The following is a 27,691-nucleotide window of genomic DNA, read 5'->3' as shown; positions in this document are numbered from 1 at the left end:
TCGGTATTACTTGAAAAGAGGGTTGTACCTTCAGTATTTAATACCAAAAAAAAAAACCAAACCACTTTCTTGCATTTCAGACTGACAAATTTCTAAAAATCAAGAAAGAAAAATATATATCCACACATTTGTTAAATAAGCAACAAAAAGTTATGAACAGAACAAAACAACGACAACAACAACAACAAAAAAAAATCAAATAAAACCAAAACAAAAAAAAAAAGGGTCAAACTAGTTCTTTTACCTCATTAAAACATGCTCACGGTGAAAATTTATTTTACATATTTAAAATAGTACATTTAAAATTAGTTACATGACAGGTACAATGATGAACATTGCGACTATCCATGATATTGCACAACCTGACTTCATCAGTATGAGTTTGTTTCTTTCTTCCTTGCTTGTTTTGTTTTTTAAATAGTGCAAAATACTTCATACAGGAATGTATTTGTATGGGGGTCTTGCAAACAAAAAAAAACTTTACAAAAGAAACTGTGAACAGAAAAAAAAGAACAAACCAACCAAACAACAAGAACAAAAAAAAAGATACAAGCTGTACAAGAAAATTGCCATAGACAACAAAATCTCTCCTCTTAGAGAAGCGAATCTCAGTCCAACACAGGGCCTGATTTTTTTTTTGCCAGATGCTGTTATAACCCATATATAGATTAGTAACTTAATACAACATAAATATCAGTCCAGTCCAAGCAGGTCCATGTTGGTGTAAAATGGTGTAACACAAAATACGTCTTTAACCAACTACGGTTTTATTTCTCTCCAAAGGATAAACAAAACCCCACATAACGTAAATAAGCAGAACCCGAGCTATCCACCATGGCTGCCCGATGCTGCAGATTGACCACTCAGCTTGCTCCAATGGCACTGTAGATAAAAATCAGCAGGAACTCCCTACCATTTGGATTTATTTTTTTTTATTTTTTTATTTTTTTTCCTCAAAAAAATCCACATAGTGTTCCCAGCGAAGTCAACATGGCACTTACTTGATGCTTCCGTCGCTATTATCTGTAGTGGATTTAGTGAGGGGAGCCAAGATATTGCCAGGGATCCATCCTTCAGCAGCTGGAGAGTGGTCGTTTGCAGGCTGGTACACCAGGAACATATTTTGCTGGTTGATAGCAAGGATCTGAACCACCTCTCCTTGATTCACACAGATCTCGTCCTCCTTCAGTGCATAGTAATCTTTAATCACCACCATGGAAGACGTCCCATTGCACCCTCCCAAATCAGTCTGTGAAAATGGACACAACAGAAACATGGTGAGAAGGTGGCAGCGAGGAAGCTGCCTTTTCTGGCAGCAATCATGGCACTTCATTCACAGCCTAACTGCACCAGGGAAGAAGATACAAATCACTTGATAGCGTTCAGGTTAGATATTAAGACAAATTTCTTCTGAGAAGGAGTGGTGATGCAGTGGCACAGGCTGCCCAGGGGGGTGGTGAGTCACTGTCCCTGGAGGTATTCAAGAACCATGGAGATGCGGCATTGAAGAACATGGTTAGTGAGTGTGATTGGGAAGGGTTGATGGTTGGACTTGGTGATTTTAGTGTTTTTTTTTCAAACTGACTGATTCTATGTTTCTACAGTAATCTGTATGGGTAGAGAAGGATTTTAAGGATTAGCGTGAATTTGACAGAAACCAGCTTCCTGCTTTCTATTAGATTTCGCTGCTATTCCAGCAGTATGGTCCTAGCTGTGTACTGGTATTGTGGATGAACTACCTGCACAGAACATGGGGAAAAACCCAGGAAGACTCACATTAGAAGCCAAAGCAATACTCACACATTTCATATTCTTCAATATAGGTCTTACTGGAAGGTGGCTGTGGTGGATATCAGCCAACTGCTGTGTCCAAACACTACTGGACTGCTATTGACTCTTTGGTGGCTTCTGTGAATTGTGTCCAGTGTAGGGCACACGCACCTGAATTACAACCTTCATATGGCACCTTGTGATCTAAACTATTTAAACCATCAGAGTACAACTCTTCAGGAATTGGTGGTTAATGGATATTAGGGAAGCCTGGATATTACTTTTGCCAGTACTACGAATGGAAATTCAGTTTACGAGGTCTGCAAATACAGTGTCCTGTAAACCTCTTGGGTTCAGTGCTCCAGGGGCAGGCCCTGTCTCAGCTTTCCAGCTGAAGAGCCAACTGCCTGAACACCAGAACTTCCACAGTCTGCATTCAGTTTCAAACCACATTTCATTCCATTGCTTCAGTCTGTTGATTGCTGTTGACCTGGTTGACTGGCAATTAGAGCTAACTTCACAGATAGTCTATGGTATTAGAAGTGGGCAATGAGATCATGTTTTATCAGACGAATTCAGTACCTTGCTTTGTTCATACTTGTCTCCGGGCTGTTCATACCCTGTGCTGCCATTGGAGGTAGATATCTTCAGGGGTGGGAGAGATGGGTTACGGCTTGTAGCCTTCAAAGGCTTCTCAGACCCTACTGGAACAGAAGAATAGGGTCTGCTGTTGGGCTGAGCGACCCTACCAGCCTGGGGCCTCAGCACTGCTGTGCTGCTTTCTTTGCGTTGGTACTCTATGGGAGACTGCAGTGCTGCAAAAGAAGACAAGAATTAGCTGTATGTTTCCAGTGACATTGCAAAGGGATATAGAGAGTGCATGGGGTGACTCAATCAGAACAGACACAGTAGTTGCGAAACAAACAGGCACATAAAATGCCACCCATGGAAGCACAGGGTGCATTCATGGCCAGACAGGATGCAAGCATGTTGCGCTGTACTGTGCATGAACTGAAGAGTGCACTGAATATTTGCCATTTACAACATACATAGCTGCATTCGTTGCCTTTGAAACTGCACAAATGAAACACCATAAAAATAATCCTGTAATAAAAATAAATGAAAGCCTGAATAAGAGACGCACAGCTTATTTACAGTGATTTTTGTTTATCATCAGGAAATACGGATCAAGACCCACAAGTCTCATCTGTATATTCCCATGAGAGCTTTACAACTAAATTCTCTCCAAACATGATGCACTGGAACTTGTCTCCCAATGGATTTTTTATATTAACTGACACAAGGAACATCAAACAGCTTCACAAGACTCTGCTTGTGAGAGTACCTTTTGTAGTTATAGATAGTGATCACACTGGGAAAAAGAAGGATATAAATGCCAGACAGTAAAAAAGTAGTGTGATAAGTTTAGAAGAGAAGGGACAAGGGCTAGGACTTATGTGGAATGGGAAAGAGACAGATTTACAAGGCTCTGACTCCCATCCCCAGACCTATGGGTTTGCTTTCTGCATGTCATGTGGCTTCAGTGGCTGATTTATAGGCAGTTCATACTGTCTGTGTACATGCACCAGACTAAACCTACTGGAATGCAGAGAGACTCGTCTAGCAAGAGGCAGACAGGAGGACACAGTGTCACAACATCAGCCCAGCCGGGGAACCACAACAGAAAGAATGTCTTTCCCAACAAGAGGAAAAGGAAAGACAAACAGAAAGGCTCAGCACTATACCAAACGTTCCCCTCCCAGAGAAAGGCAGGGCTGGTCCAACAAGAAACCACTTGATGCTGGAGAACAAGAGACTAAAACAAATCAAGGAAGCCAGATTGCTTTTTTCCTCAATAGGAAAGACATTTTAGCAGAGACCTGTAGCAATCTGAAGGACTGCTGGCTCAAAAGCCCAAGCAGTGACTTGAATTTATGCCACAGATATAACCCATTTCACTCGCTTACCTCAGCTGCCACTGAAAATGCTTTGGTCCTGCTGCAAACCAGCCACCAAGGAGCAGGAAGGTTAGGGAGGTGTTTGCAGTAAACAATGACATTTCACTAGTATATGCAGCAGATTTGGCTGCAAGATCTTTAGCAGCAAGACCTGAAGGAGAATGCCATTATCTTGAAACAATTAATCCTATCCAGTGCTTTTAAAGAATACCTGGTTGTGTCTACTTGTGGCTACTAATTCCAGTTAGCTAAGACAGGGGTGCCTGGCTTCCCACCTCCTGCTCAACATCTGTCACTATTCTCACAGGCTCCTGGCAAAAATCAATGTCCACGTACTTGCTCTCTCGGGAAAAACTCATAAATCATGATAAAAAAGTTACAGATCAACGGCGTTTTTTATATGAAGTACATCCACCACTGACATACTTCCTTTACAGCTCACTTCTTAAAAGCAAAAGGAGAGAACATTCACCACAGCCAATCATTTTGTGCATGTTTCTTAAGCTCAGCGGCTTTTGTTATCCCAAAGGAAAACATAAAAAGCTTGAATATTACAGTTTAATTGCACCATGTTTCACATGTATGAACCGAGTATGCAGATACTGTGCTTTGCAGAGTTCCTTATTTGTTAGGGCTTATTTGCACATAGTTCCTTATTTGTTAGGGCTTTCCCAAACAAATCAGAAAAATCAGGTACAGGGAATATTTTCTTATTTAGTTTATGCAGCATCGGCCCACTGTTGGTTTAATATGATTTTGAAGACAGAAAACATCCGTTTTCCATTTAATGAAATGGAAAGCTGAAGAACATATTTAAAGATTAGTCAGCCTCAAAGAGATTACATCCTAAAAGCCACTTAAACTGTTCTAGACTGGACAAGCTTGACTGGATACAATACCATTTCCTTGGATCTTATTTAGAGGTTTAAAGCAAATCCTTCAGCTTGTGTTTTAATATAAATCTACTTTTACTTCTAGCTTTAGAGATACTAAAGATTACCTTCCTAACCCATCAAATTCCTTGCTGGAACACAGGCTACGTAGGGGCTGCAAAGATAGTGCAGTAGAAAAAGGAACTCACTGGACAGAAAATGCTGGGAAGATATGAGAGGATAAATTATAAGGAAAACAGGCAAGAAAGATGTGAAGGGACACAAAACCACTGCAGTAGTGCTTGTGGAGTCCTTACTAGGTTTACCAAAAGCCCTGTAGCTGAGCATTACTGGCCCTCATTCAAAGTCAGCTGTGCTGCCACAACACCAGCAAGTGCTGGTAGCACCAGGTCACATCAGGAAACTCAGGCTGTCCATCTCACCAGTCTCTTCAAGGAACCACTTTGCAGTGATTGCAGAAGATCCTTTCAGTTCCAACCATGAAAATGAAACCAAGTTTTGGAATCATGTGAAACACAGTTTGTCTTCTCAGCTCTGCCATAGTTTTTGAACTGCCACAGACTTTGTCTGTAACCCTTTGCCATTTAACTTCCGAGATGTAAAACTACGCTAAATCAAAATGAGAAAACCAAAACCAAAACCTATAAAAACTCTGCAAAACGCTGCAAAAAAGAGGAGCTTTGCTTGGATGTGAATTGAAAGAGATTCTTCAGATTTTGCAACAAAAAAGTCCACAAAACAGAACACCCTGAATAAAAAATGCTAACACACTGTGCCAACAAAAACATCTTGATTCAAGCTAGCAAGTTTCACAACAGCAATCATTTATTAAGGTTTTTAAATATAGAATGCTCTTTTAATGTAAGCTCAATTAAAAAAACACAACTATTTTGGCATGAATAGTACCAAACAACTTAGGAGGCTTCCAAAGAAATGCTCCTGCTCTGCTGCTTCCAACAACAGACAAAAGGAGATACCACTTTTATTCTCTCCCTCCAGCCCTGGTTCCTTATTAATTGAATTTGATTTCTCTGTATTTTCAAAATCCATTTTTGCTGATCATGTGTGTGCTGTTTGGTTTTGTTTTTAATAGAAACAGAGACTTAATTTGAAATATGATTTCAAACCACCCCAAATCTCTTCCTAAAGCAAAGCTGACGTTTTCAGCAGGCCCCTGTTCATGTGCAGCTCCTGGGGTTACCAGGAGACCTCTGCACAGTTTCACTCAGCTGGTTCCTTTTCAAAGACCAGCTGATGCCTTATGAGGCCCCTTTCACATGTACTCTGTGGATAGCACTTGACCCAGTCTTTAATGACAGGCAGACTGAGCTCTCATTTTCTCCATGGGATTTTCCATGTGAACAAGAAGTTCCTGAATGTTTTTCACCCAGAGGGAACAAAGACACAAAGATTTTTGAGTCCCACTTAGTGTCACTGTTTGGGATAGAGTGCAAAGCCGTTGTACATACCATTTAGGAAATCCCTTTGTGTGTCCAGGACCTGGTTGATGTCCTGTACCCAAGCCTGCTGTATTTCTGGATTAGCTGCCTGTAGAACGACTCTCTCAGATGTTTCCCGGCTCATTAGAGCAAATTTGCAGGGGTCATTGTCCACGTTTTCTTCAATGACAAGGTAGTTCATCTGAAACAATCCAAGGGAGCATGTGTTACAAGGAGCATGACTTAGCATTAGTCAAGAATCAGAATAGAATTGTTGTGAAAAGTTCCTGATAATAACTGAGTCCAGTAACAGACTGTCAGGGCATAAGCAGAAGAACTTGCCTTATCTAGGTTTAAGGAGGTAAACGTCAAGCTTAATAAAGCTTTGACAGACAAACCAGACATCTGCCATGCTTTGAATTACAATTTCTATTTTAAGGTCACACAAAATTGACTGATGAGCTAAAAATTTACTGTAACCCATAAATAGAGTTAAACTGTTCTCATTAAGATGTTAATAAGGTCTATCATTCCTTCAATTTAAGTGAATGTTTACATTTCTTATCCTTCACTGAAAGAAATTATCTGTCTAGTGACAGAAAATTAACATATTAAATGGAATTTACACTGCATAAGAATATATACATATATAAAAACCCCAAAAACAAAAAATTAATTTAAAGCGTGAGATGGAAGGAGTCCCTTCCCTCCCTTCTGCAGGTCCCTGTGGAGTTTGTGGAGCAGGCAAGCACATGGAGACAAGGGAAAGGGTGGACTGGGAGCTTGGACAGTGCTCTCCCTCTTGCTCTGAGCTGCTGCTCCTCTGGCTGATAACCAAAGCAAGCAAGTCAATTCTCTATGACTCCAAGAAAACAACTCGTAGGTCAGAGTCCTAAGGCCACTGTTGGTGTCTCAGGCAGACACATTTGCCAAGGCTGCCCACTTAAGTATTTTGAGAGCTTGAAAGGTGTCCAACTGAGCAGTGTCCAAGAAGGAATGTGCTATTTCTGAAAGCTAACGACACCTCACTGCATAAAGATTCTTCTCTAATGTAGGACATCACGATGAAGCTCCTGTCACTGTCTGAGAGTGATAGACCTTGAGGACGCATATTTGGGAGACTGATCTCCCTTTCAGACCAGAATGGCAACATCTGAAGTAATACGTACATGTTAGTTTAACAGACTGTGGCTGTGACATAGAGGAAAGAAATGGGACCTCTGGTGCTGCCTTGGCCCTCCTGCTGGGTGGGAAGATGTGACCAGCAGGGAAACAGCCTACATCTCTCAGGAGGTGTCTCCCAGAGAGTTGGACAACCATAATGGAAGATGGGATCGAAGTGTTGCAGTGGGAAAGCATAGGAGCCTGCAAACACAACCAGAAGCTGAAGCAGGGGCTGGGAGCAGGCTGGGAGTGCTGCAGGAATGCAGACTTCCAGCTGCAGTGGGGGAGATGCACGTGAAGCCACGGGGGATCCCACATTTGCTGTAGTTACTCAACAGGAGAATGTGCTGTTTGCCAAATGGAAGAAAAGAGGGACTGGAAAATTATCACACAGAGATTTTAAAGCAACTCAGGCAGTGGGAACAGCATTACTTTAATAAGCTGTTTAACTAGAAAAGCAACTCATACCCTCGAGGCAAGCTAATTTTATTGACATTAGAAGAGATTTATTTTTCTCTCTTTATCTACAATATACAATTCAGGAATTGTTTCCTGCAGATAAAAGCCTCATTGTGTTATACGCACAATAAACCGAAGTAAAAATGATTCATGTTATTTCTATCTCCAAATTGAATCATGATTTAATTCAGCAGCAGGATAAAATCAAAGCTGCTCATCTAAATCAAGATTATTGTTTATTTGTAAACTTTAGGTTTTTCCTTTCTAGCTTATTACTTGGCTGAAACTCTACAGAACACTGACTTGCAAATGGATATGCTTTTCAGTAAGTGCCGCAGTTGCTGTCTGCCAAGAAGATGCCTATTATCTATTATAACAGGTTATATGGTTAATATGCATTATTTTACCTGACATTGTTCTCTTCTGTTTCATACTAATGTATCATTTAAAATTTAAAGCAAACACAATGCATTCTCCCACATTTGGTTTTAAATGCACTTCGGGAAGGAAATCAGTTCCAGACTGGTTTCTCAGCTTTCAATGATGCCGATGTTCATAGGAACCTGTGACTTTGCTCTTTTCCAGCTACAGCAAAGGCTGTTTTACTGAAAGAAGTGGAGCGTTCAACCTCAGCAACATTCCACAGGTGAATTCTGCCTTTCTCGAATAAACACAGAAACCCTTGGAAAAACAATAAACATGTTTTCCCTGATTACTTTCAGTTTTTACTTCTAATCCCAGTCCAATACCCTGAAAAGATTATTTGAAAATTAAATCAATTTCTTAAAAGCTTTCTTAATAGCTTTGTAATTCCTGAGCTACGTTTATTTCTGTGGGTATTTTTGTTTGGTTTTGAAATAGCTCTATCATGTGCAGCACTCACATTTGTACCAAGAGTCCCACCCCATCAGGAAGGGTATTTCCAGTAATGCCACATCCAGTGACTTACAGTTAGGCTTAAGATGATGGTTTTGTTTCCCCCGCCTTTTACGATCACGCTTAAAAGCAACTATTATACACTTACTTTTCATAGTGCAGGCTTTATAGCAATATTGGCTAACTCAGACTTAAGAGTGACAGAAGACCTGCCCTGTGAGTATAGGCACTCAGTGGTTTACTTCAAGACACTGGTCTTTAATGGCTTCTGATCTACTGCAAACTAAACGCCAATGTTCTCCACAAAATGTTGTCCACCTATGGCAGGACAGAGCAGCGTCACAGTACAGAAAATCAGTTAAGACATCTCTATGTGAGAGTCAAACAGAATACACACCTCCCACTCTATTTCTTACCTTTATGCTTTTCTTGAACATGTAGCCCGGTGTTAAAGATCCTTTCCTAAGCAGCTCGCTGAAGATAACTATTTGCTCAAAGAGAAACACCCTACGTTCCTTTGGTCGGGACTGAACTCCGGAGTCCTGTTCTGTCACATAGAAGGTGTCCTGCTGCAGCAGCTTGCCCTGGGCTGTCAGCTTACCCTGAGGAGCAACCAAGGCACCAAGGTTACAAATTCTGACCCCATGTGGTCCTATGAGATGATCTTCTATACTTTGCACAGTCCTCTCTTACCTGGTCTGCCAAAGACTACACTGTTTCAGTTACAACCCCAACGTTGTACCCTGTGGAGTTAGAACTCACAAATCCCCTCCTGGATGTGCTAGGCTTCAAGGGAGCTATTAAGCTGTTAGTGCTTGGTGACCTTACTAACAAACTGAGCAGTCTGGTTCAATGTTTATTTTCCTCTGACAGCACAGATAAGAAGTCTAATTCAGGCTTGCAGAAGCTTTTACAGATCTTGCATTCTGAAGAAAGGACACCTTTATTCTTGCAAGTTTAGAATGACAGGCATATCACCTCCACCTTCAAAACCTCACCAAGGTATGCAGTTCACCACTGGAGAAGGACAACTGCTAGATGAATAGCTTGAGGTGGGGCTGATTATGGAGACAATCACAGAAAGACAAAGCACTTTTCCTAGCCTGGCTGTTACAAAAGCAGAACATACCTCAAAGCCTTGGAGGCGACCCAGGTTCATCATATCATTGCAACGTTTTGGTACAAGGCACATTAACTCGACTGCTTTCTGTTAAGGAGAACAAAGGGTTGCATTGGTAAAGGGTCCTTAAAAGCAAAGTGTCAAATAATGAACTTCAATAGTGTGATCAGTGCTAGAAGGTATTCATGGCAAGGTCCTTGTGTGCTCGACATCTATGGGAATGTCTAAAAGAGGACTATGCCTTCATCTTTTACTTCCGGCTTGATCTAAAGAGAAATACTGCATTTAGAATATCAGCAGGACCTTCAACTATTGTCAAATACTGTGGCTTGCATTTCTCCATGTAAAGGGCCCTTAGATATTGCAGCATCACTATCCAGGCCATGAAAACGTACCTCTATTTCAGAGCACTCCAGACCAGCTTTTTCACTGTACCTCAGGAAGTCCTGGAGAAAGCAGAAACGTTTGCATTAAGGCACTTCAAGGAAGAGAAAAGAGAAGATGACAGTTTTAAAAATGAAGCAGCACATTTTTTCCAGTGATTTTTTTTCTGTGAAGCAACTTTCTAATATGAATAAATTCACATTCAGAAGTCACAGGTATAGGTTGCAATCACAGAAGTTTGATTGTGAGTTTGCTTTGAAATTTCAGAGGCCAAAAAGTCCTATTTGAAGTTTACAGAAATGTTCCAACAGAAAATAAGAAAAGTCCTCTGATTATCATTGGTTACAGATAGCTTTCACAGATGGGACCCTCCTGCTCTCTGGGTATCTTTCACAAGACTCAACCACTGCATGCCCACATATAAACACTCTTTCTTCCTAATATAATGAAGTTATTCTTTAATTAACACTAAGGCGGATTGAAAGTAACAGTGTCCAAGATACAGTATAATCCACATCTTTGCACTCACCTTGAGAAGGAGCTGGTATTTAGTTATTCTCTGAATGGGCTTGATCAGAAAGTCACTGATGGTCAGCCGTTGGTTTATTTCCTGCTGAACCTCCTAAAAAGTGAGGATTAAAAAACAATTGCAAACAAGCACAGAGTAAAGCAGAGAAGACGATAAAATGTCTCCGCGGAGACTTACTTCTACAGAAAGCTGATCTGCTCTTAATCTTTTGTTTGCAAGAGCGAATTTCAGAGGATTTAAAAGTCTGGCATGTCCTATCTAGGCTGGGACTGGGTAAAAGTCGTGACCGAGCTGGAAGATATTTGAAAGCACAAGATTCCTTCCCTCTTGGAGCTGACTGAGCTGCAAGGCCTGGTGACGGCTCTCTCCACTGCAGCAGGGATGTGCTCACAAACAAATCCTACAGAACATGCCTTGTGCCCTTGGGTGAAACAAAACAGCTTTCTGTATTTAAACAAGCTTCTTTCACATTACTATCTAAGGTCGAGATATTATATGTGTCTAGTCCCAAAGACTTCTTGAAACAGACAAAGTTATTGGAAATTTATGAGGCACCACCCAGCTCCAATGACTTTTACCTCCTCCTCTGTAGATTACAGATCAAAAAGTCTGTTTTATTTATTTTGGACAGAATTCAATGCAGTTGTGGCACTCTGAGGATAACAGACAGTGAGTGCTGGATTAAGTTGCTTTTAGAAATTAACAACATGGGAATTTGAGACAAATGGAAGAACGTTTTTCCCCATAGCAGACTTTAGCAGCACTAAAAATATCAACATCATCTGGAGTTTGTTTTAGACAAACCTCACAGGTTACGGCATAATCTACTAAGACTCAGAGCTGTGGGTAGCAATAACATATAATGAGCCACACTTACCTCAAAATATGCCTCGTACTCAGCTACTATATATTCAGAACGTGGCTTGTTTTGGCAGTACACCACATACATGTGTAATCGCCGCTCCTGTGAAAGCAAGATGCACAGCAGCCTGGTGAGATATCAGCTGCTATTCTGTTCTGCTTTAAAAAGCTGGCAGAAAATTGCCTACATGTTCTGCTTGGTCATCTTCATTTTTGGTTTAATCAAAGATTTGCTGACATGGGACTGTAAATCGGCAACTGGTTCTGTTCTCCACTTCTACCCCTTAGGCAAGGGGAGATTTGCTTGGGGGCAACCACCTCATTAAGAAATCAATTTCCCCCCCCAAAATAAGAAGTCTGCAACAAGGTGATGATAAATATTTGGGGGAAATCCAGCTGCTCACTGAAGAAGCATAACTATAAGTTAATTTATATTATGCTCTGAATGTTGAAGTATCCAGTTGACACAAACAGATGTTTTTGGAAAGGCATCACATTCTAAATGATGAGTGGACTAAAAGATAGGTAACCAAATAAAACTTACATGTTTAATAAAAAGCTGTGCTAAACGGTCATGCTCCTGAAGACATTTTTCCAGTTCGGCCAGGAAAAAGCTGGAAGAAAGGATACCAACATTTCTGACATCTCAGAAGACTTTTTTAGGTCATCCCAGCAGCAAACCAGTCATCTATCAGTAATGTATCAATGCAGTTTTAGCTATGGCATTGAATAATAAATGAAAAGAGAAGCCTGGCTTCAGCCCTTGGTGGTGGCATATCTAAAACAGTGAACTAGAGCTCTGAAATATGGACGTACTGTCTTGCAAACTATCCCCTCTTCTTTACTGCTAGGCTTACAGAAACACTGATGTTTTTAAACTGCCAATGATTACCTAACTGCACCCCCCCCAAGAACTTATAAAATAGAACTCTTCTGTGTATCTAAACATTCGTGAAAACCCAACAGAGACTTTACAAGGAGTTCTCAGTTACACGAGCAGATAAGGAGCACTGGTCAGCATGAAACAGACACAGAAGTTTCCACTTGAATAAACAAATCAATGCTGGCATGCTCTGTTTTACTCCATTTCTCAGTACGCTACTATTAGTTATATTTATAAACACAGCCTCTGTCTTGACCTGCACCTTTGGTAGGTGTCTGCTTGAATGGTTAAAAGCATAAACACAGCTCAACCAAATTTCAGAAACACACTGTTGTTATTCTGACTGGTAGGTAAACTCCAATAGCCCCATTTCCACGATATTCCCTTTTCACTGCAGGATTTCTCTGCCAAATGCTTCCATCTATTTCCCACAGTAGTCAAATGCAGAGCATATACCAGCAACAGTTTGGTCCAGAGTAATCCCAGAACCTCAAAAAACATGCACATTGGTTATCTGTCCCAGCTAAATGCCCCTATCACTGCCATCAGCTGCAGCTACTTCCAGTATCTCAGTCTTGTATGAAAGTTAAATTCAACTGCATTTTAAACAGACTTCTCGACCCAGATATGCAGAACCAAAAATAGGGACCTTATCTGTTACAGAAAACTCATCACACTTAAACAATGAATGGCACTGGTAAAAATATTCTGTTGCTGACATAAACTTAATATTTTGTGATTTTTTTTTCTGACATTTTTTGGTTTATGTTTGCAAGAGCTGTTGTCAGAAGCAGACCATGGGAGAGGCACCCAAGGGATGAGTGATGGCAAGGACACTGTGATTCCTTGGTGAGGGATACATCCAGAGCAGAAGAAAGACAGTGAGGCAATGTCCTTAGGAAGTTGTGCCCTGAATGACCTGCTAATGTTCAATTAAAGGCAACCTGGATGTATGGACACCACATACCCCAATCCTTTGTAAACAAGTGGTTAGAGAAGAGCTTAAGAATGAACCAAACCAACAACTTACTCTTTGTGCCAGTCATAGATCTGGTGAATATTGCCAAACACTATCTTGTCTTTCCCTTTCATGTCTTCAGAAACTCCCTTTTCTTCTATTCTCTTCATGAAGCCCTTTAGGATTAAGGATCAGCGATTAGCAATGGGTTCATACCAAGAGGGGAGCATAATTACACTCATTTTGTTCAAGGAAGTAAAAATCTCATGTCTTTTTTATTTGAATATCTAGTTATTCTGAATATCTGTAATAGTTTTACAAACCTTTATTAGATGTCACTGAAGTGACAAGTGCAATTAGAAGATAAAAATTAAACAAAAGTAGTTGATCATGCTCTTGGCTTTGCTGGTAAGAGGCAGAAGCCAGACTCCACACAGACAAAACTCTTCTATTCATCACCATAAGTATTTTGTGGGAGCACAAAGCCATGCAGAGAGTTTAAAGAGTCACATGAATAGGATTTCTCACACCTCCTGAGAGTTTCTTTATAAGCCTTTGGAGCCCTGTAGCCCTGTCAGCTCTGCCAGTGGAGCATGATGTAAACAGAAGATAACACAAAGTTCTTCAAGTTTGGGAGCTCCTGAAAACCGCTGTTAGATGGGCTGATAATTCTCCTCGGAATAGTGAATGCCAGAAGCATTCCCCAAAGCCTACTTCAATCAAGTGCCTCCAGTGCAAAGCCCTTGCTGGGAATCAAACCTTGATCATGCGTGTGGGTTGTCTCTGGCAGCTGATCCCTAGGGATAGGCCAGGCTTTTACCAGTTGAAGCCTACAAGACCATGACTATTTTTCAAACAAAGGCATAAAACAACAACCTGAACTCTCTAACCATAATCCAATGGCCACACACACACCTTAGAACAGATCCAAACCCACTTTTGGAAGGCACTCAAACACAGGACCATAGTCCAGGTGGAAACTCAAGTATGTTACCATTATAAAATATTAATTTGAAGTGAATCTCACTGCATGACAGCAAGAATGGAACGAAGTAAATGGAAGAGGCATAAATTATTCTCCGTCACTTCTCTTACGGCTGCTCTACAGCAGGAAGTGCTTGTCACTGGCAGGGTGGGCCAAGAAAAACCTTTGCACACTTGAGTTGAAACCTAAAATACAACATTTGTTAGATGGAAACAAAAATAGTTTCCAAAGGCATTCTGTTTCTTCTTGTTTCTGTCAACATGAGAAGGGGACCATGGAAGCAAAATAAAGCAGTTTGTTTCTCATGCTGCAGGCTTTTTTTGTTTTTGCCCCTTTTCAGCACACTGTTTGTTAGTTCTTTATGGTAGGGTATGCTTCAGCTCACCTCCACAACAGTTCCCAAGTCTTTGACGTAGTCTTTTTCAGTCTGGACCAGTTCATTTAAGACAAACCTAAGTTAAAATAGAACACAAATCTATTTGACCACACTCCTGGAAGTTACAGTTTGCTCCTTACCACGTATCACCTCCCAGCAAATATCCACCAGCATCCCAGGAGATGCAACCCAACTCACTCTTAGCTCAGTGGAATGAAAACAACAAAAAATGTCACATTTCAGGCCAGAGTAGTTCCAGCACTCTTATCTAGAGCATCTCTCCTTTGTCCCTCTTATGTACCAGGTCCCCAGGCACAACAAGATGCCTGTGTTTTGAATTACCCTTCCCTGCCCTCCTCTCCTCCTTGCAGCCCTCCTGTTGGCAGTAGGAACATTTCCCAACCCGTTTTGAAGCAAGGAAGAAAGGATTTCTTGCCCCAATTCAGTTTTCTTTAAGAAGTTTCAAACACTTGGAAAACAAATCCCCCCTCCTGCCTTAACACAGAGCTTAATCTGTCAGACTCAGTAATCTGTGTGTGTGTGTGCTCTGTGATTTACGTTTATCTGATAATCCTGGGTGGGAGAGTTGGCTAATGAAGGTCTGATGCACACAAACAGCACTAATTTTGAAAAAGCCCCATTTTTTTAATGTCAAACTGCCTAATCACATCGTGTTCTTTTGAGGACAATTTCCAAAGTTACAGCTTGCTGCAATCAGTTTTCCTCTCAATTACACCAATACATGGATTTGGCACATGACAAATAAACTCCATCTGTGCTCGAGCTCATTCCGGCAGCAACAAGGCTAACAAGATAGAGGAGTGCTTTCATGTCTAATATCTCTCCCCTCACATCAATCAGCAGGCCGGCCCACTTGAAGAGACAGGGCTAAGGGTGAACAGTGCTAAGATAAAAGGAGAAAAAAAAACAACACAGGCTGGCTTTTGGCTCCAGTGCAACAGCAGCCGAGGTGTCCCCTGCTTAGATGGAGCAGAGAAGATGGTTGGACGTGCAGCAGGGAGAGGTCAAACAGCTGCTTCTTCATGTAGGAGTGAAACCCAGCCCCCTGGGCAGAGGCCATGGCTAGTGGTGATGCCAGATGCTTGTGCACTCTGCAGCGTCCTGCCAAGCTGCGTGCCTGGGTAGTAAACACGAGCAGGGCAAAAGGCTGCTCTTTGGCAAGGCAGCAGCATGCAGCCTGGATGAGCATAGCCCATTCTTCTGACTGTAAGAGTACAGCTGGCCAAAGCCTGCTCTAAGAATGAAGGCAGGGGTGGCACCCATTGCTGCAATGATAGGTGGGCAGGTGTGAATCAAAGCTTGCTGTGTCAACCACGTGTCTGTCAGGTGAACACACTAAACCTCATCTGGCTCCCCAAAACCTCTATGGAATGGGACTCTGAAGGCAGTTCCAGATTTCAGGTTTCCACGATGTGTGCTGCCAAAATGTTGAGTTCACTCAACCGATCTGGTAGCAGAGAGCGAGGCCAGGCAGGAGGTTTTGTGTTGACTGCATAACAGTAGTTAAAATGGTATTAAATACAAGGGTGTAGCCCTCTCACTTCTGAATAAGTTCCAGCATCTGGATATGTTGGTAACTCCACATTAAATCTGCAAGAGTAGTGGACAGCAGGTGGTAGGTGGATGGTTGAAATACGTGATCTTAGATGTCTTTTCTAACCTTAATGATACTAGGATTTTATTAGGACCACTGTCTTTCTGCTCACAGAAATGCAGCAATCAGAGCTGATGGCTTCCTAGCACTGAGGCTAACTGCTGACACATGTTGCCAGAGGCAGGAAATTACTGCCCATGCCTGTGCAAGGATTCAATTGCTGCTTTGTGGGAAATGAGGGTCACAGCTCCAGTTTGGAGCTGCCTAACATGGTTACGGAATTAAACAGTGAGAGACAGAGATACAGAGCGCAGGCAGTGGGGAGCTGGAGAGAAGACAGATGCCTTGCGCTGAAAGCCACTAGCAGGTGCTCCCAAACATCCCGGCATTTCGGATATCTGGACGGAGGCAGCTGCTAATTACATGAAACACGCTGCTGGTCCCTCTGCCAGAAGCACTGAGAGTCAGAGACGTCCCCGTGCTTACAGTGCACTTGCAGTGGCAAGGTCTCTGCCCTACAACACAACCTGCAGTTAGCTGTCGGTTACCTCGTGAATGAAGGGCTACCAGAAGAAAGTAAGGTCTTGAAACAGCATCTGTCACGCTGCACATGAAGGTATGCCATAACCATGATAAATGCCAAAGGCACAACTATTATTTTTGTTGTAATTTATGGAAGTGCATAAATAAATTAAAAGAAAAACAACTTTCTTAAGCTGTCACCCTTTCTTTCCTCTCCCATCACCAGGAACACAGGAGTTTCATTTCCCATATATGAAACTTACACTTCAAAAGCATTTTCCCACCACAAATGCCTCTAAATTCTGCCCCTTCCTTCACTAAGGCAAAAAATCATTACCTCATTCACAAAATCCTCATGGGGCTCTGGGCACCCTTCCTTGAGTCTAACAATATATACCCCTTCATGAGATGGTTTGTAATTAGCAGGCCAAACACCTTGGTAATTCCAAGTGTAACTGCCTAGAGGCTCCTACAGTAACATGTATTTGCTATCTGGGGTAAAAGCTGTACATTTTAAAGAGGAATATGAGCTTCCTGGGTCCAAAATGCTTTTCTGTAGTATTTTTGCAGGCTAAGAAGAAACAGAAGCAGCAGAACACAGTTTTACTCCCAGTTCCCACTGGCTTGCTGACTACAAAGTATTCTTTCCATGCAGCCGCGTACCCTCCTTGGGTGCATATTTCAGAAATAAGAACCACCAAGGCAACTTACATCCTGCCTCTCATTGCTTTGGCTTTTTGTTCCTCTTCAAGGTTTCTTGGGGGAGTTGAAGGCGTCATTCCTTCATTCAAGCAGCCTGTGGCATCTTTTAAGCTTCCTCGGTAAGATCCTCCTTCAAGGGTCTAAGAAAATCCCAAGAAAACGATGGAAAAAAACAAAACAAACCATTATCCTTGAACTCCAGCATCAGTGTTACCTTCTGTTTCAAGTCAACTCTGCTATCAACAGCACAGTTTAAAACTGAGTGGAGCATTCAGCAATACTTTCCCATAGGACTTAGTGAGATACAACCAAACTGGTTTTGATACAAACCCTCCTCCCCCAAACCAAGCACTAAGCCAGAGAAGACGTCCTTTTGCCAGAAGGCATAAAAAGATGTTCCAGCAGCCCTGGGATGAGAAATCTCTTCCAAATTCTCTCAATACAACCTGAAAACATCCCAGTATCACAACCAGACCCAAGGTTAGGCTACACGTGGTCAGTCTTCCTCTGCCAAAGACTGAGTAAGAATTCCTAGCAGCAAAGTATGATACAAAGTGAAACAAATAGATGGGTACACGGTAACATTCCACAATGATTAAAGTTTCCCCCAAATCCCTGGAAAGTAATTGCAGTTGACCCAACAGCACATATGGGAGGGAGAGAAAATAAAATCCTCTGAAAATCCATAGAACTGGGTGAATGCAATACTTTTAATTTTTTTAGTCCCTCGATGGGCTGAGACTATTTTGAGTAAATTTTCTGGGAATGTCCTTCTCAGTTTCCCATGCACCAAAGAGATCCTTTGTCTAATAGAGCACCCTCTGAATACAGACTACCCTCACGTACCAACTTCTCAGTCAAGGAGGATGCCAAAACCCTCTGAAATGAGTCACTAGATAAAGTTGCTTGCACAGTTACTGTATGTCAGCAATCACTGGTTTCTTTTCTTTGTGTTCCTTTGGACCTCTCCATCTTTCCACTACACAGAAGGAAATTTGTAGGCGCATCATAAATCCATTTTAATCCTGATTAATCAAGTGAAACTCCCTAAAAGAACGCATTTATCTAATTTTAGAGGTCCTGGGACATGTAGAAAAAGGAATAGCTTTTACATTAACATTTTAAATTCTGAATAGTCTGGGGGAAAACTTAAGAGAAGCCAATATATGAGATAGGATATTATTCCTCCTCCAATAGACATGGGACCACACATGTAGAGCGAGCAATACTGAAACAGGGTTAATAAAAGCATAGCAGATGAAGGTGAAAGCAAGGAAACCAGAAACAGAGGCAGACTGTAAAGCCCTGCCTTAAAGCCGTGTTGTTTTCACAGTGCTAAACTTACCAGCTTACTTTTGACCAACTGTTCTATTGCACTGACAAGATCCGCAGCAGTTGGGACATCAGAGGAGCTCTGCCGAGCAGCTAGCAAAGAAGAGGACTGCAAGACACCAGGTTGCAAAGGAAAAGTTAGCAGGATGAGAAGGGAACGGGAAACTGGTGGTCAATGAAGCAGTTTCTGAGATGGGAGAAAAACGAATGCAGAAGGGGAGCAGGAGGGTTAGAGAGCCACATGCACAGACAAGTGAGAGTTTTGCTGTATCAACAAGCATAGAATTGCCAAGTCCGTCTGCACATCCCTTTGCAGCATTTCCAAGGACAGGAACCAGTGAGTGGCATAAAAAAACTGAAGTTCATTTGCAACCAGCTTACAACACTCTGAATGTTCCTTGGACATCTATGGTCTTACAGACTCCAGAAAATGGATGTTCTTACTGCAGATGTAAGAAATTACCCCCTCCCCCATACATATTGAATAAATGCAATAAGTGAAGGTACACATGGAATTACAGGTAATGGAGGGGATAAAATCATTTCTCCCCCCTTTCTTCCCCAGAGATCAATTGCAACTCCACATGAACTCCTCAGATGACACCTTGCACTGCAACTTCAGCTATTCAAAATCTGTATCTTTTCTCTCTGCAATCAGTGGAGAGAAAATGCCCTTGTGTGCTTCATCTATCCTAAGTACTCAGTGCACTCTTTGGAGATGCTGACTTATCTCCACTGACATCAGTTTCACTGTTATATTTCTGCTTGTCAGTCACAGGTATTCGATTTCAGGTGTCTGATATCTTGTAACATTTTTGGACATCTCCACATTCAGACTGATAGTTGCCAGTTGTACAAACTCCCTGCAATGCCAAGACATCATCACAGTGATGCCAAAAACCTCCCCATGCCCAGTGAATGCTGGCATCCTTGCTAAGTGCTCAGTTTCAGCTTCAGGTTTGTGCTCTATGTGGGGTGCCCTCTTCACCCCTTGGTCTTTGTCCTGAGAAACCTTAGTCTGAAAAACAGTACTCAGATGATAGCTGTGGGAATTGGTATTTATCGGTATTTGCTATCTTACCTATATGCATCTTTATTCTGAACTAAATACTAGCACCGACTAAAACTCTAAACCTTTCAGTAATAAGCTTTGGGCAGACAGACACTGACTAAGCATGGCTAATTCTTTACAAAATCTGCACTAGAACTGTGAAAAAGCTGATTCATCTCTCAGCCACTTGATAAAGGTTTTCTGCAGAGCACCTATTTCAGCAAAGTCATCAGGTAGGTGCCAATGAACAAGAGATCAAATAGCGCTGGGGAGTAAGTAGAAAGGTGATGGCAGGAATTAGGCAGTGGGCCATCTCTTCCAGCAACCCTTTGGTGAGTGACACAGCCCCAGGACACAGAGAAAAGGCAAAGGAGGCTAATTTTAAGCAGAAGCTTCATGACAGAACAGGAAAGTGAACAGCCTGCCCCTTGTAGTCTCATCTTTCACTCAAATAATACATCTAATCAACAGTTCTAATTACAACAACAACAAAAATTACAGGTAATCAGGCTGGTAATTGAGGAATTAGTCTGGTAATGCAGGAAATTCATACAAATGGAAAAGCTCAGACAGCACGTTTCACCTCCAATGCAGTGGACATGTCTAGGATCAGAAAGGCTGAGAGCAGAGATACTGGACCAATACATTGGCTGTAACTGCCCAATATAACCCTTCTTGCTGGAGGAGTCCAACTTTTGGGGGTACTCAGCAGATGATGCTCTCACTTATTTTAACTGAAATTGCTAAATATCTCCAAAAAGCAAATAATGGCAGGATCTGAAAGGGAGCACAGGAACATTTGCTGCCTAGAAATCTTTCAGGGAGAAGTAAAACACTTCTGTGATTGACAAAAGAGCCTGGTTTGTGTAGGGCACATTGAAAAATGACATTTCGAATCCCTATTGAGTAAATTATAAATTTTTAATATGAAGATATGTGGTAGGTTTTGGTTATGGGCCTCCAAGAGCAGCAAGGCGGTCACTGCTGTCTTGTACATGGCCATTGTAGATGTCCCCTCCTGCCACTGCTTCTTCCCCAACCCACAGGTTGTATAAGCAAGCAGTAACAGGACATGACCAATATCTGGACCAAATAACACAGTTAAAGAGATTTTGGCTCCAGAATGGCTCAGACATCACTCACACGGTGTTTTGCTGCCAAGGAGTTAGGCACATAATGAGAACAGGGGAAGAAAAAGGGAACATAAAAGGGTCTCAGATGCATCTTGCCCTATTTCATCCTCTCTTTTAGTGAAGAAACAGGATGCCAAAATGCTCCATAAAGCTCTGACATCTGGAGAGGAAAACAGTTTAGTTCCACAAGATTGGTGCTGTCAGAAATGTTTTTACGGAATAGTGAAATGACACAGCGTGTTAAAAAACAAAAGTAATGACCACAACAAGAGCAGGGTTTTGCTGTTTTGTCTTGTCTGGCTTTCTTTAAATAACAACCCCCCAAACACGTAGCTAAAAGCCCCAAAGAACAAGCCAGGAGCTCTTGTGCTGGGCGCGGATCCACCAGAGCAGCACACACAGCGCTCAGAGGGCAGCAGTCCGCGCCTCCAGCTGCTTCCTTCTGGCCTCGCTGCCACCATCATGTTGTAACATTTCCTGACAGATTAGCAGTGAGCCTCAAGCCCTTTCCTCCACCACTCTGCTCTTCGAGTCCCACAGATGTCTGCTCCAAACTCCTGCCTGAACCATCCCCAAGAACATTCTGGGTTGTTGTGTTTGGGTTGGTTGTGGTTTGTTTTCTTTTTTCTTTCTTTCTTTTTTTTTTTTTGTGTGGGTTTTTGTTGCTGTTTTTTCTTTTTTTAAACATTTTATTAATCTCCCCCATCCTTGCTTCTTGGCATGCAGTAATTACAATCAGAGGATAGAGATACAGAAGTGGCGGTGCTAAAAACAGATGCCAGCAGGAAAGCAGGAAGCAGCTAGATGGAGGGATGGATTTCTACACAGGAGGCGCCGGCATTGGGAATGGGTAAAGAGTACACAAGCAGATAGGACCTGTGCTATCTGAGAAACACTTTCATAATCAAGTTCACAGATTCTCAGCTCAAGTACAAAACAGTAATTGAAGGACTCCATGAACAACTGCACCATCTAAGGCAGCAAATTCCTGATGTAATGCTCTGCAGACCCCAACGAACAGCTGAGAACTATGGCTGGCAACATGGCGCTCAAAGACCAAGGCCTTCTGCACCTCTGAGAGAAACTTCAGGTCACTGGGGAGCCTCTGAACTAGCAGGAGCTGATACACCTGCCACATAACCCAGAAATGTCAAACGATAGGACTGGGTAAGATTTCCCACCTGAATGTTTTAAAGGAACTGAGAGCCAAGGGTGTATGGTGGGACAGTCACACAAAAGGTTTACGGTTAGGGTTAGGGTTGTGCAGAGCACAAGTTATCTAGCTCTTGGTAAGGGTGGTATTTTGGATTCAGGCAGACTCCATCCATCACATGCCCTAGTCCTCAGGCCCAGGCTGCCATCAAATACCACTGCTGCTGTGACTGCCAGCCACCAGCAACATGATTCTATGATTCTATGACACTTTCAAAACCCATGTGGAAAACACACACAATTTCTGACCCCACACAACAAAAACACAACACCTATCATAAAATGAGATACCAAGGCTAAACTGCCAATCAGGCACTATTTGTAAATACAGAAAGGCATCAAGTTATGATTCACACATAGATGTCTGTTGTAAGCACACACCTAAGCCCAAACACTCAAAGACCTCTTTGAAATGACTATGAGACAGCTACATGAAAAATGCTTTAAGAAAATGTTTAAGAACAGCAAATTGATACAGTAAGGGAGGTCTTACTTACCATCTCATCTTGGGTTGGATCATTGTCAAAAATCTTCATAGGAGGAGGAAGAGGTGTGTGAGACTCTTCATCTGGCTCGTCTTCTCCCCATCCCTTCTTGCTCTTCTAAGAAAAATGAAATAAAATTAGAGGCAAGCAGGGGTTTCTTTTTACCTTTTCAGATATTTGATCCCTACCATCCAGCTTTGAGTCTGCTGGCAATATTAAAACCACCTCAGTATGGCAGTGGAGGGAGTTGCAGGTAATACCAAGCATCATAAAAAAGAAGCAATAAAGATGTACTGTTTTGCCTGTTAATCCTGGTGCAATGGTGTTACAGAAAATGTAGGTACTGCATGAGATAAGAGCTAAGGAAGTTACATCTGTCTGTGTGCTGGCAGAAAGCATTTTCTAATTTAAATGAGAACAGCTCGATGCACAGTTTTCAAAATGTGTTGCTCTATTTGCTTTCAGTTCGTATCCTCTCCATTTTATGCTCGTGATTCCACATTCACTTTATCAGGAAAGAGCCATTCTAGCAAAGAACATGCCTGCAGAGAGAATGCAGCTACAAATACACAGCTGGTTTAACAGAAATGTGTCTATTTCTCTTTCAATAAGGAATTACACTGCCACGGCAGAAGAAAGGTGATATGAACCTCAGCAAGGAGTGATAACAGCTGCTCAGAAATGGCTTCATTTCTGTCCTTGGCAGATTTCCAACAGGGTATTAAAAGAAATCTCGTTAAATGATGACAATATATGCAGACTCTGAAATGTTCCCTACGCATTACATTGTTCTTTGGAAGTCGATGCTGTTTGCAACACAGTTTTAATCAATTTAATTTTTCATACGATTCGCTGCTCCTTCTAGACCCTAAGCGAGCTACATTTGCTTAAGCATGAGCCAACTATCAGGGATTCTTTCCTGCCACAGACACCAACACCCACCTCATCCGCGCTGTCTCCTTGAGGAGTGGTTTCATCTCCAGTCTTTGGCGAGCCAAGGTCAAAGCTCTTCCTGCCATCTCGCACCTTCTTTTGCTTCTTGATGTTGCTCTCGGCCTTCCCGCTGTTCAGCCGACGCACGGGGCTTGTCAGCCATTTCTTCAGCGTGTTGGTTGAGCGCTTGGGGCCGGGAGAGCTCTGGATGGAGTTAAGGGATGGCTGGGGCTGTAAGTTGGCCACTGAATCAGACTTGCCCCCGTTCTCATTGGAAGAGACTGAATATGGCTCTGCAAGAAAAAATGTGCACGCGAGAGATCAAACCAGGCCTTCTCTCTCCTATTTCCTAGCACACATCAAACACTTGGCATTCCTCAACATGAAAAAGCAAGATGGAAAATTTTGTGACCTCTGAACATTGTGTAATCTTCACTGCACTCCAGAGAGGACTATGCCATACAACATGCATCTCTTACAATCTTACACACTTTGCTCATCTCCTACCACACATCTGTCCTTATGAAAGGTCACAGGCTGTACAGTTACCCAGTTTTTGATGGGAGCCTGAATTTCATGTTCAGTGCTGAATTTCTCAGCTTCCTCCCACAGATTTCACTGTGAATTGCCAGGGAGAAGCTAAGCATAAAGAGCACATTACTACAAGAGACCTGACAGCCACCAACACTTTGTCAGGTCGTGACGCCATAAATGTTTCTCAGCCTTTGCCAGGCCTCAGTAACGATACTGATGGTTTGACTGTGCATTAAATTTTGAAGGTTATCTGAAGCTCATTGAAATTATCTGCTTTGCCCCTGAAAGCAATTTGTTAGAAGACTTCACACCTTCCCTAGAACTATGAAATTGTAATGAACAATTACAAAAGATGACAAATTGTTCAAACCAAAGGGAACACCCAAGAAGATACGAGGCAGGCTTTAAACTAAGATTTTCATTATATCCTAAGCAGGAGACTCTGCTGTACCGTATCCAACTGTGATTATCAGTACACGTGTTCAGACCCGCACCTTGGAAATGGCACAACCTCCCTCACCCCCTTGAAGCAACAGACCCAGGATGTGCCAATATCAATAAGTCTTTGGAAACAAAGCAAACAAGTTGCTGGAACATTTCTCAATTGCCCTTTAGGAACAAGTGTCCTGCTCTCACCTTCCTGAAACTGTGGCAAAAGCAACTCCCTCCCCAGGAGCAACTGGGGACTGGGATGTTTTATCTCATATAGCTCAAGAAGAAATCATTATTTATTTCTTTTTACAGAATTCAGAAATTCTGTCACACTCCCATAAAGTATGTCTCATGTTGTACATTGGAAAGCAGTCATCTGATGTTACTGCACATTTTTAGATGCTTATCTCATGAGTTACAGTACACGAATGCAGCCTGGTGCATCCAGATACTCTCAGTCCAACAACAAATGCCACTGCAGATATTGGGTAATGCACATTCTCTGCCCTCCCAGAAAACAGTCGTCCATCCTGATTTAGAAGCCAGCTGTACACCCAGCAGAGATTACAGCCTACCTTGTAAAGTGCAGTTCCAAGATATCACAACAAGTCAGCCCCAGTCAGAAGTCAAACCAGTGATTCAATACATACCTGGCATCAAAAATCATATACTTAGAACACGTGGAAATAACTGTAACCAAGTAGAGTAAGTAAAAATCCAATTCCCAGAGAGCAGAAAGTCCACCTCATCTGTTGTCTAACAACGGGAGGAGTCAGAACAAGTGTGCCTGGGAAGAAGGCAGATCCCAGGCAGAGCTGCTCAGGTCCACTGCTTTCACACTCCTCCATCAGGACAAAGCAGGAGTCTTATCTCAGAAAGGCCTGTTTGCAGCCAGCTACTGCTGATATTCTCTGAATGTGTAATAGCGTTAAATCAACGAATGCAAGATAGTATTTGTCTGTGGGCAGCTTATCTTCCATTCAATGGGCTTCAGATAGCCTCCTGGGGTGGGCTCCACGTGATGCTCAGACAGTTTCTCAACACACCTTGTGTCAGCACAATTCAGGCTCTCAAGATGGTGATTCTGAGCACTTCGGTAGCTCATCAGAGCGCGAGCAACTTCTCCCTACTCTGTGCCCCCAGCCATAAAATCTTGCTGCAATTGGGGCTGCTCTGCAGGCATGGGAAGAGAAGTGCTGGAAGAATTCAGGTTGGAGGTTGGACTCACTGTCCCTGGAGGTGTTCAAGACATACTGAGAACCAGCACTGAGAGATGTGGTTAGTGGGCGCAGTGGGGATGGGTTGATGGTTGGACTAGATGGCCTTAGAGATCTTTTTCTCCCTTAATGATTTTCTGATCGTATTGATCACTCTCTGAAGGCTGTCACTTTCAGGGATGTAAACTGGGGAAGGCACGTTTAACACGGACTTTGCTGGGGAGAGGGCTTAGGTGAGAGGTGGAGTGAAAATGAGGATAAGCTACCTTCCATATCTTGGTTAATTAATGTACAGAGAGGCTCTGATTACAGCCTGGAAGCAGCATATCCCAAACTACAACCTTGATCCAAAGGCACCTTGTCAATTTACCTGTTAGTAATGGAAAGGAGCTGATAGGAGGTGAAATGGAGTCTGGTCCAAACCCAGCAGCCCAAAGGCAGTCAGGAACTCTCCACTGCCATCCAAGAAAAGGCAGTAGTGAGGCAGAAACACCCAAGGTCACAGAGCTGACCAACAGTCTACTATCCCAATTGTAGGAATCTTGTCTGAAGTTTAACCTAGAGCTAGTAATGATCTCCAAACTGAACACCAGGCTTCCACATCAGCAAATGGAGAATACTGCCAGCCCAAAAGTTTCAGGAAGGAAAGCTTTGGGTAGTGAGGAGAGTTACACAGTGTAACAGTCCTACTTGAGGGAGGCTTGGGACTTTCCTGCACAAGGTCTTGGCATTGGCAATGGAAAAGGCTAATTACCATGAATGGCCTATTTTCCATACTCCTAGGACCAGGCAGAGTTTATTAAGCCTCAGTTGTGCCATGCTGTACATGACTGTAGCACATACAAAGTCTCCTTCACTCCCCTGCCTGCTGCAGTGTGCCAACTCACTACTGTAAGGGATCTGTGAGTAAGACCTGGGCTTGATTGGCCATGCAGTAGTTCAAGGCTGGACATGCAGACTGCCCCAGCCTTGTCTTTTTTCTGGACATCAGTGTGTTCTCTAGCTGGAGAAGAGGTAGGGAAACAGAATGATAAGGACATGTACCTGCTCCCCCCGACACCATGAGAATCTCCAGTGTTGGGTGGCTTTGCTCCACTCAGCACCCAACACTCATACAAAGCTCTCCAACCTCACTGTCTTATTCCCCACCATGTCCAATCATGTGCTGTCCAAAAAAACACACATAGAGTCCACACACAATATTCATAACCCTTTTTTTTTTACGGAATTGCCAATATGGCCACGTTCTTAAATGAGTCACACTTGCTATTTGTCATCCCTGCTGAGAATGATTTTTTTAATGCACAATACAGGTCACACTGACACAGTCACAAAGGAAAGAGTGGAGCTGAAGAAAGAACAGAGCTCCCTTAATGACAGACAGAAATGCAACACATAAAATCTGCCAGGAAAGACTTTTGGGATGACCTCCAAAACCCTGCTTGTGTGAGCTGCCCCGCTTCCGTGACACGTACAGCTACAAATACATTTATCATAGCACGTGGTAGGAGGTGGAGATCCAAACACTGAGCGGATCAAGCAGAACACACCACCATGTTCCCCTTGCAGAGCACTACCACGTATGTGCTCTGCAAAGTGTACTGTGAGAGCTTTCTGGAAGCAGACTGTGCTCGAGAAAAGCCAGCAAACTTTTCTTGAGCTTTGAGTGCGACACAGAGGCTCATGGTGCAGTAATTCAGGCACCCACTGTAACAAGTGGCCGAAGGCGCACCGCAGCAGGTCTGCTGGCACTGCAGGGCTGGCAGCAAGCTGCACTGTGTGGTTGTCGTGTCACTGCAGCCCTGTCTGAAAAAAAGGTCTTTGGTAAAGCGGGATGGGTGCGGGGAGGTCAGCAGACGAGTATGGCT

The 27,691-nt window shown here is 42.6% G+C and overlaps 1 protein-coding gene across 22 annotated transcripts in view; it reads right to left on the bottom strand.

The window, feature by feature from the left end:
• Positions 1-27,691, bottom strand: part of KALRN (kalirin RhoGEF kinase) — a 434,749-nt gene that overhangs the window by 22,052 nt on the left and 385,006 nt on the right. For 13 of the 22 annotated variants that reach the window (XR_014947909.1, XM_085552327.1, XM_032445881.2 and 10 more), the window contains 15 exons: positions 23,650-23,933; positions 22,720-22,824; positions 18,840-18,935; positions 17,504-17,634; positions 14,665-14,731; positions 13,367-13,470; positions 11,998-12,067; positions 11,470-11,556; positions 10,593-10,685; positions 10,075-10,125; positions 9,689-9,766; positions 8,976-9,161; positions 6,091-6,262; positions 2,353-2,585; positions 1,002-1,249 (listed from right to left, as the gene is read on the bottom strand). Coding sequence is in view for 20 of the 22 variants with exons in the window: in XM_085552327.1 (XP_085408453.1) it covers positions 1,002-1,249; positions 2,353-2,585; positions 6,091-6,262; positions 8,976-9,161; positions 9,689-9,766; positions 10,075-10,125; positions 10,593-10,685; positions 11,470-11,556; positions 11,998-12,067; positions 13,367-13,470; positions 14,665-14,731; positions 17,504-17,634; positions 18,840-18,935; positions 22,720-22,824; positions 23,650-23,933 (2,005 nt within the window). In the remaining 2 variants the exon portion in view is untranslated. Of the gene's footprint in view, positions 1-6; positions 1,250-2,352; positions 2,586-6,090; positions 6,263-8,975; positions 9,162-9,688; positions 9,767-10,074; positions 10,126-10,592; positions 10,686-11,469; positions 11,557-11,997; positions 12,068-13,366; positions 13,471-14,664; positions 14,732-17,503; positions 17,635-18,839; positions 18,936-22,719; positions 22,825-23,649; positions 23,934-25,181; positions 25,257-27,691 lie in introns of those variants that run through there. The other 9 variants (XM_085552328.1, XM_085552331.1, XM_085552335.1 and 6 more) reach the window with 6 other exon arrangements.

This window comes from Coturnix japonica, chromosome 7 (assembly GCF_054131305.1).
Source record: "Coturnix japonica strain WE chromosome 7, WE-NBRP24, whole genome shotgun sequence".
NCBI classification, from domain to species: Eukaryota; Metazoa; Chordata; class Aves; order Galliformes; family Phasianidae; genus Coturnix; species Coturnix japonica.
This window is presented reverse-complemented; position numbering and strand designations above follow the sequence as displayed.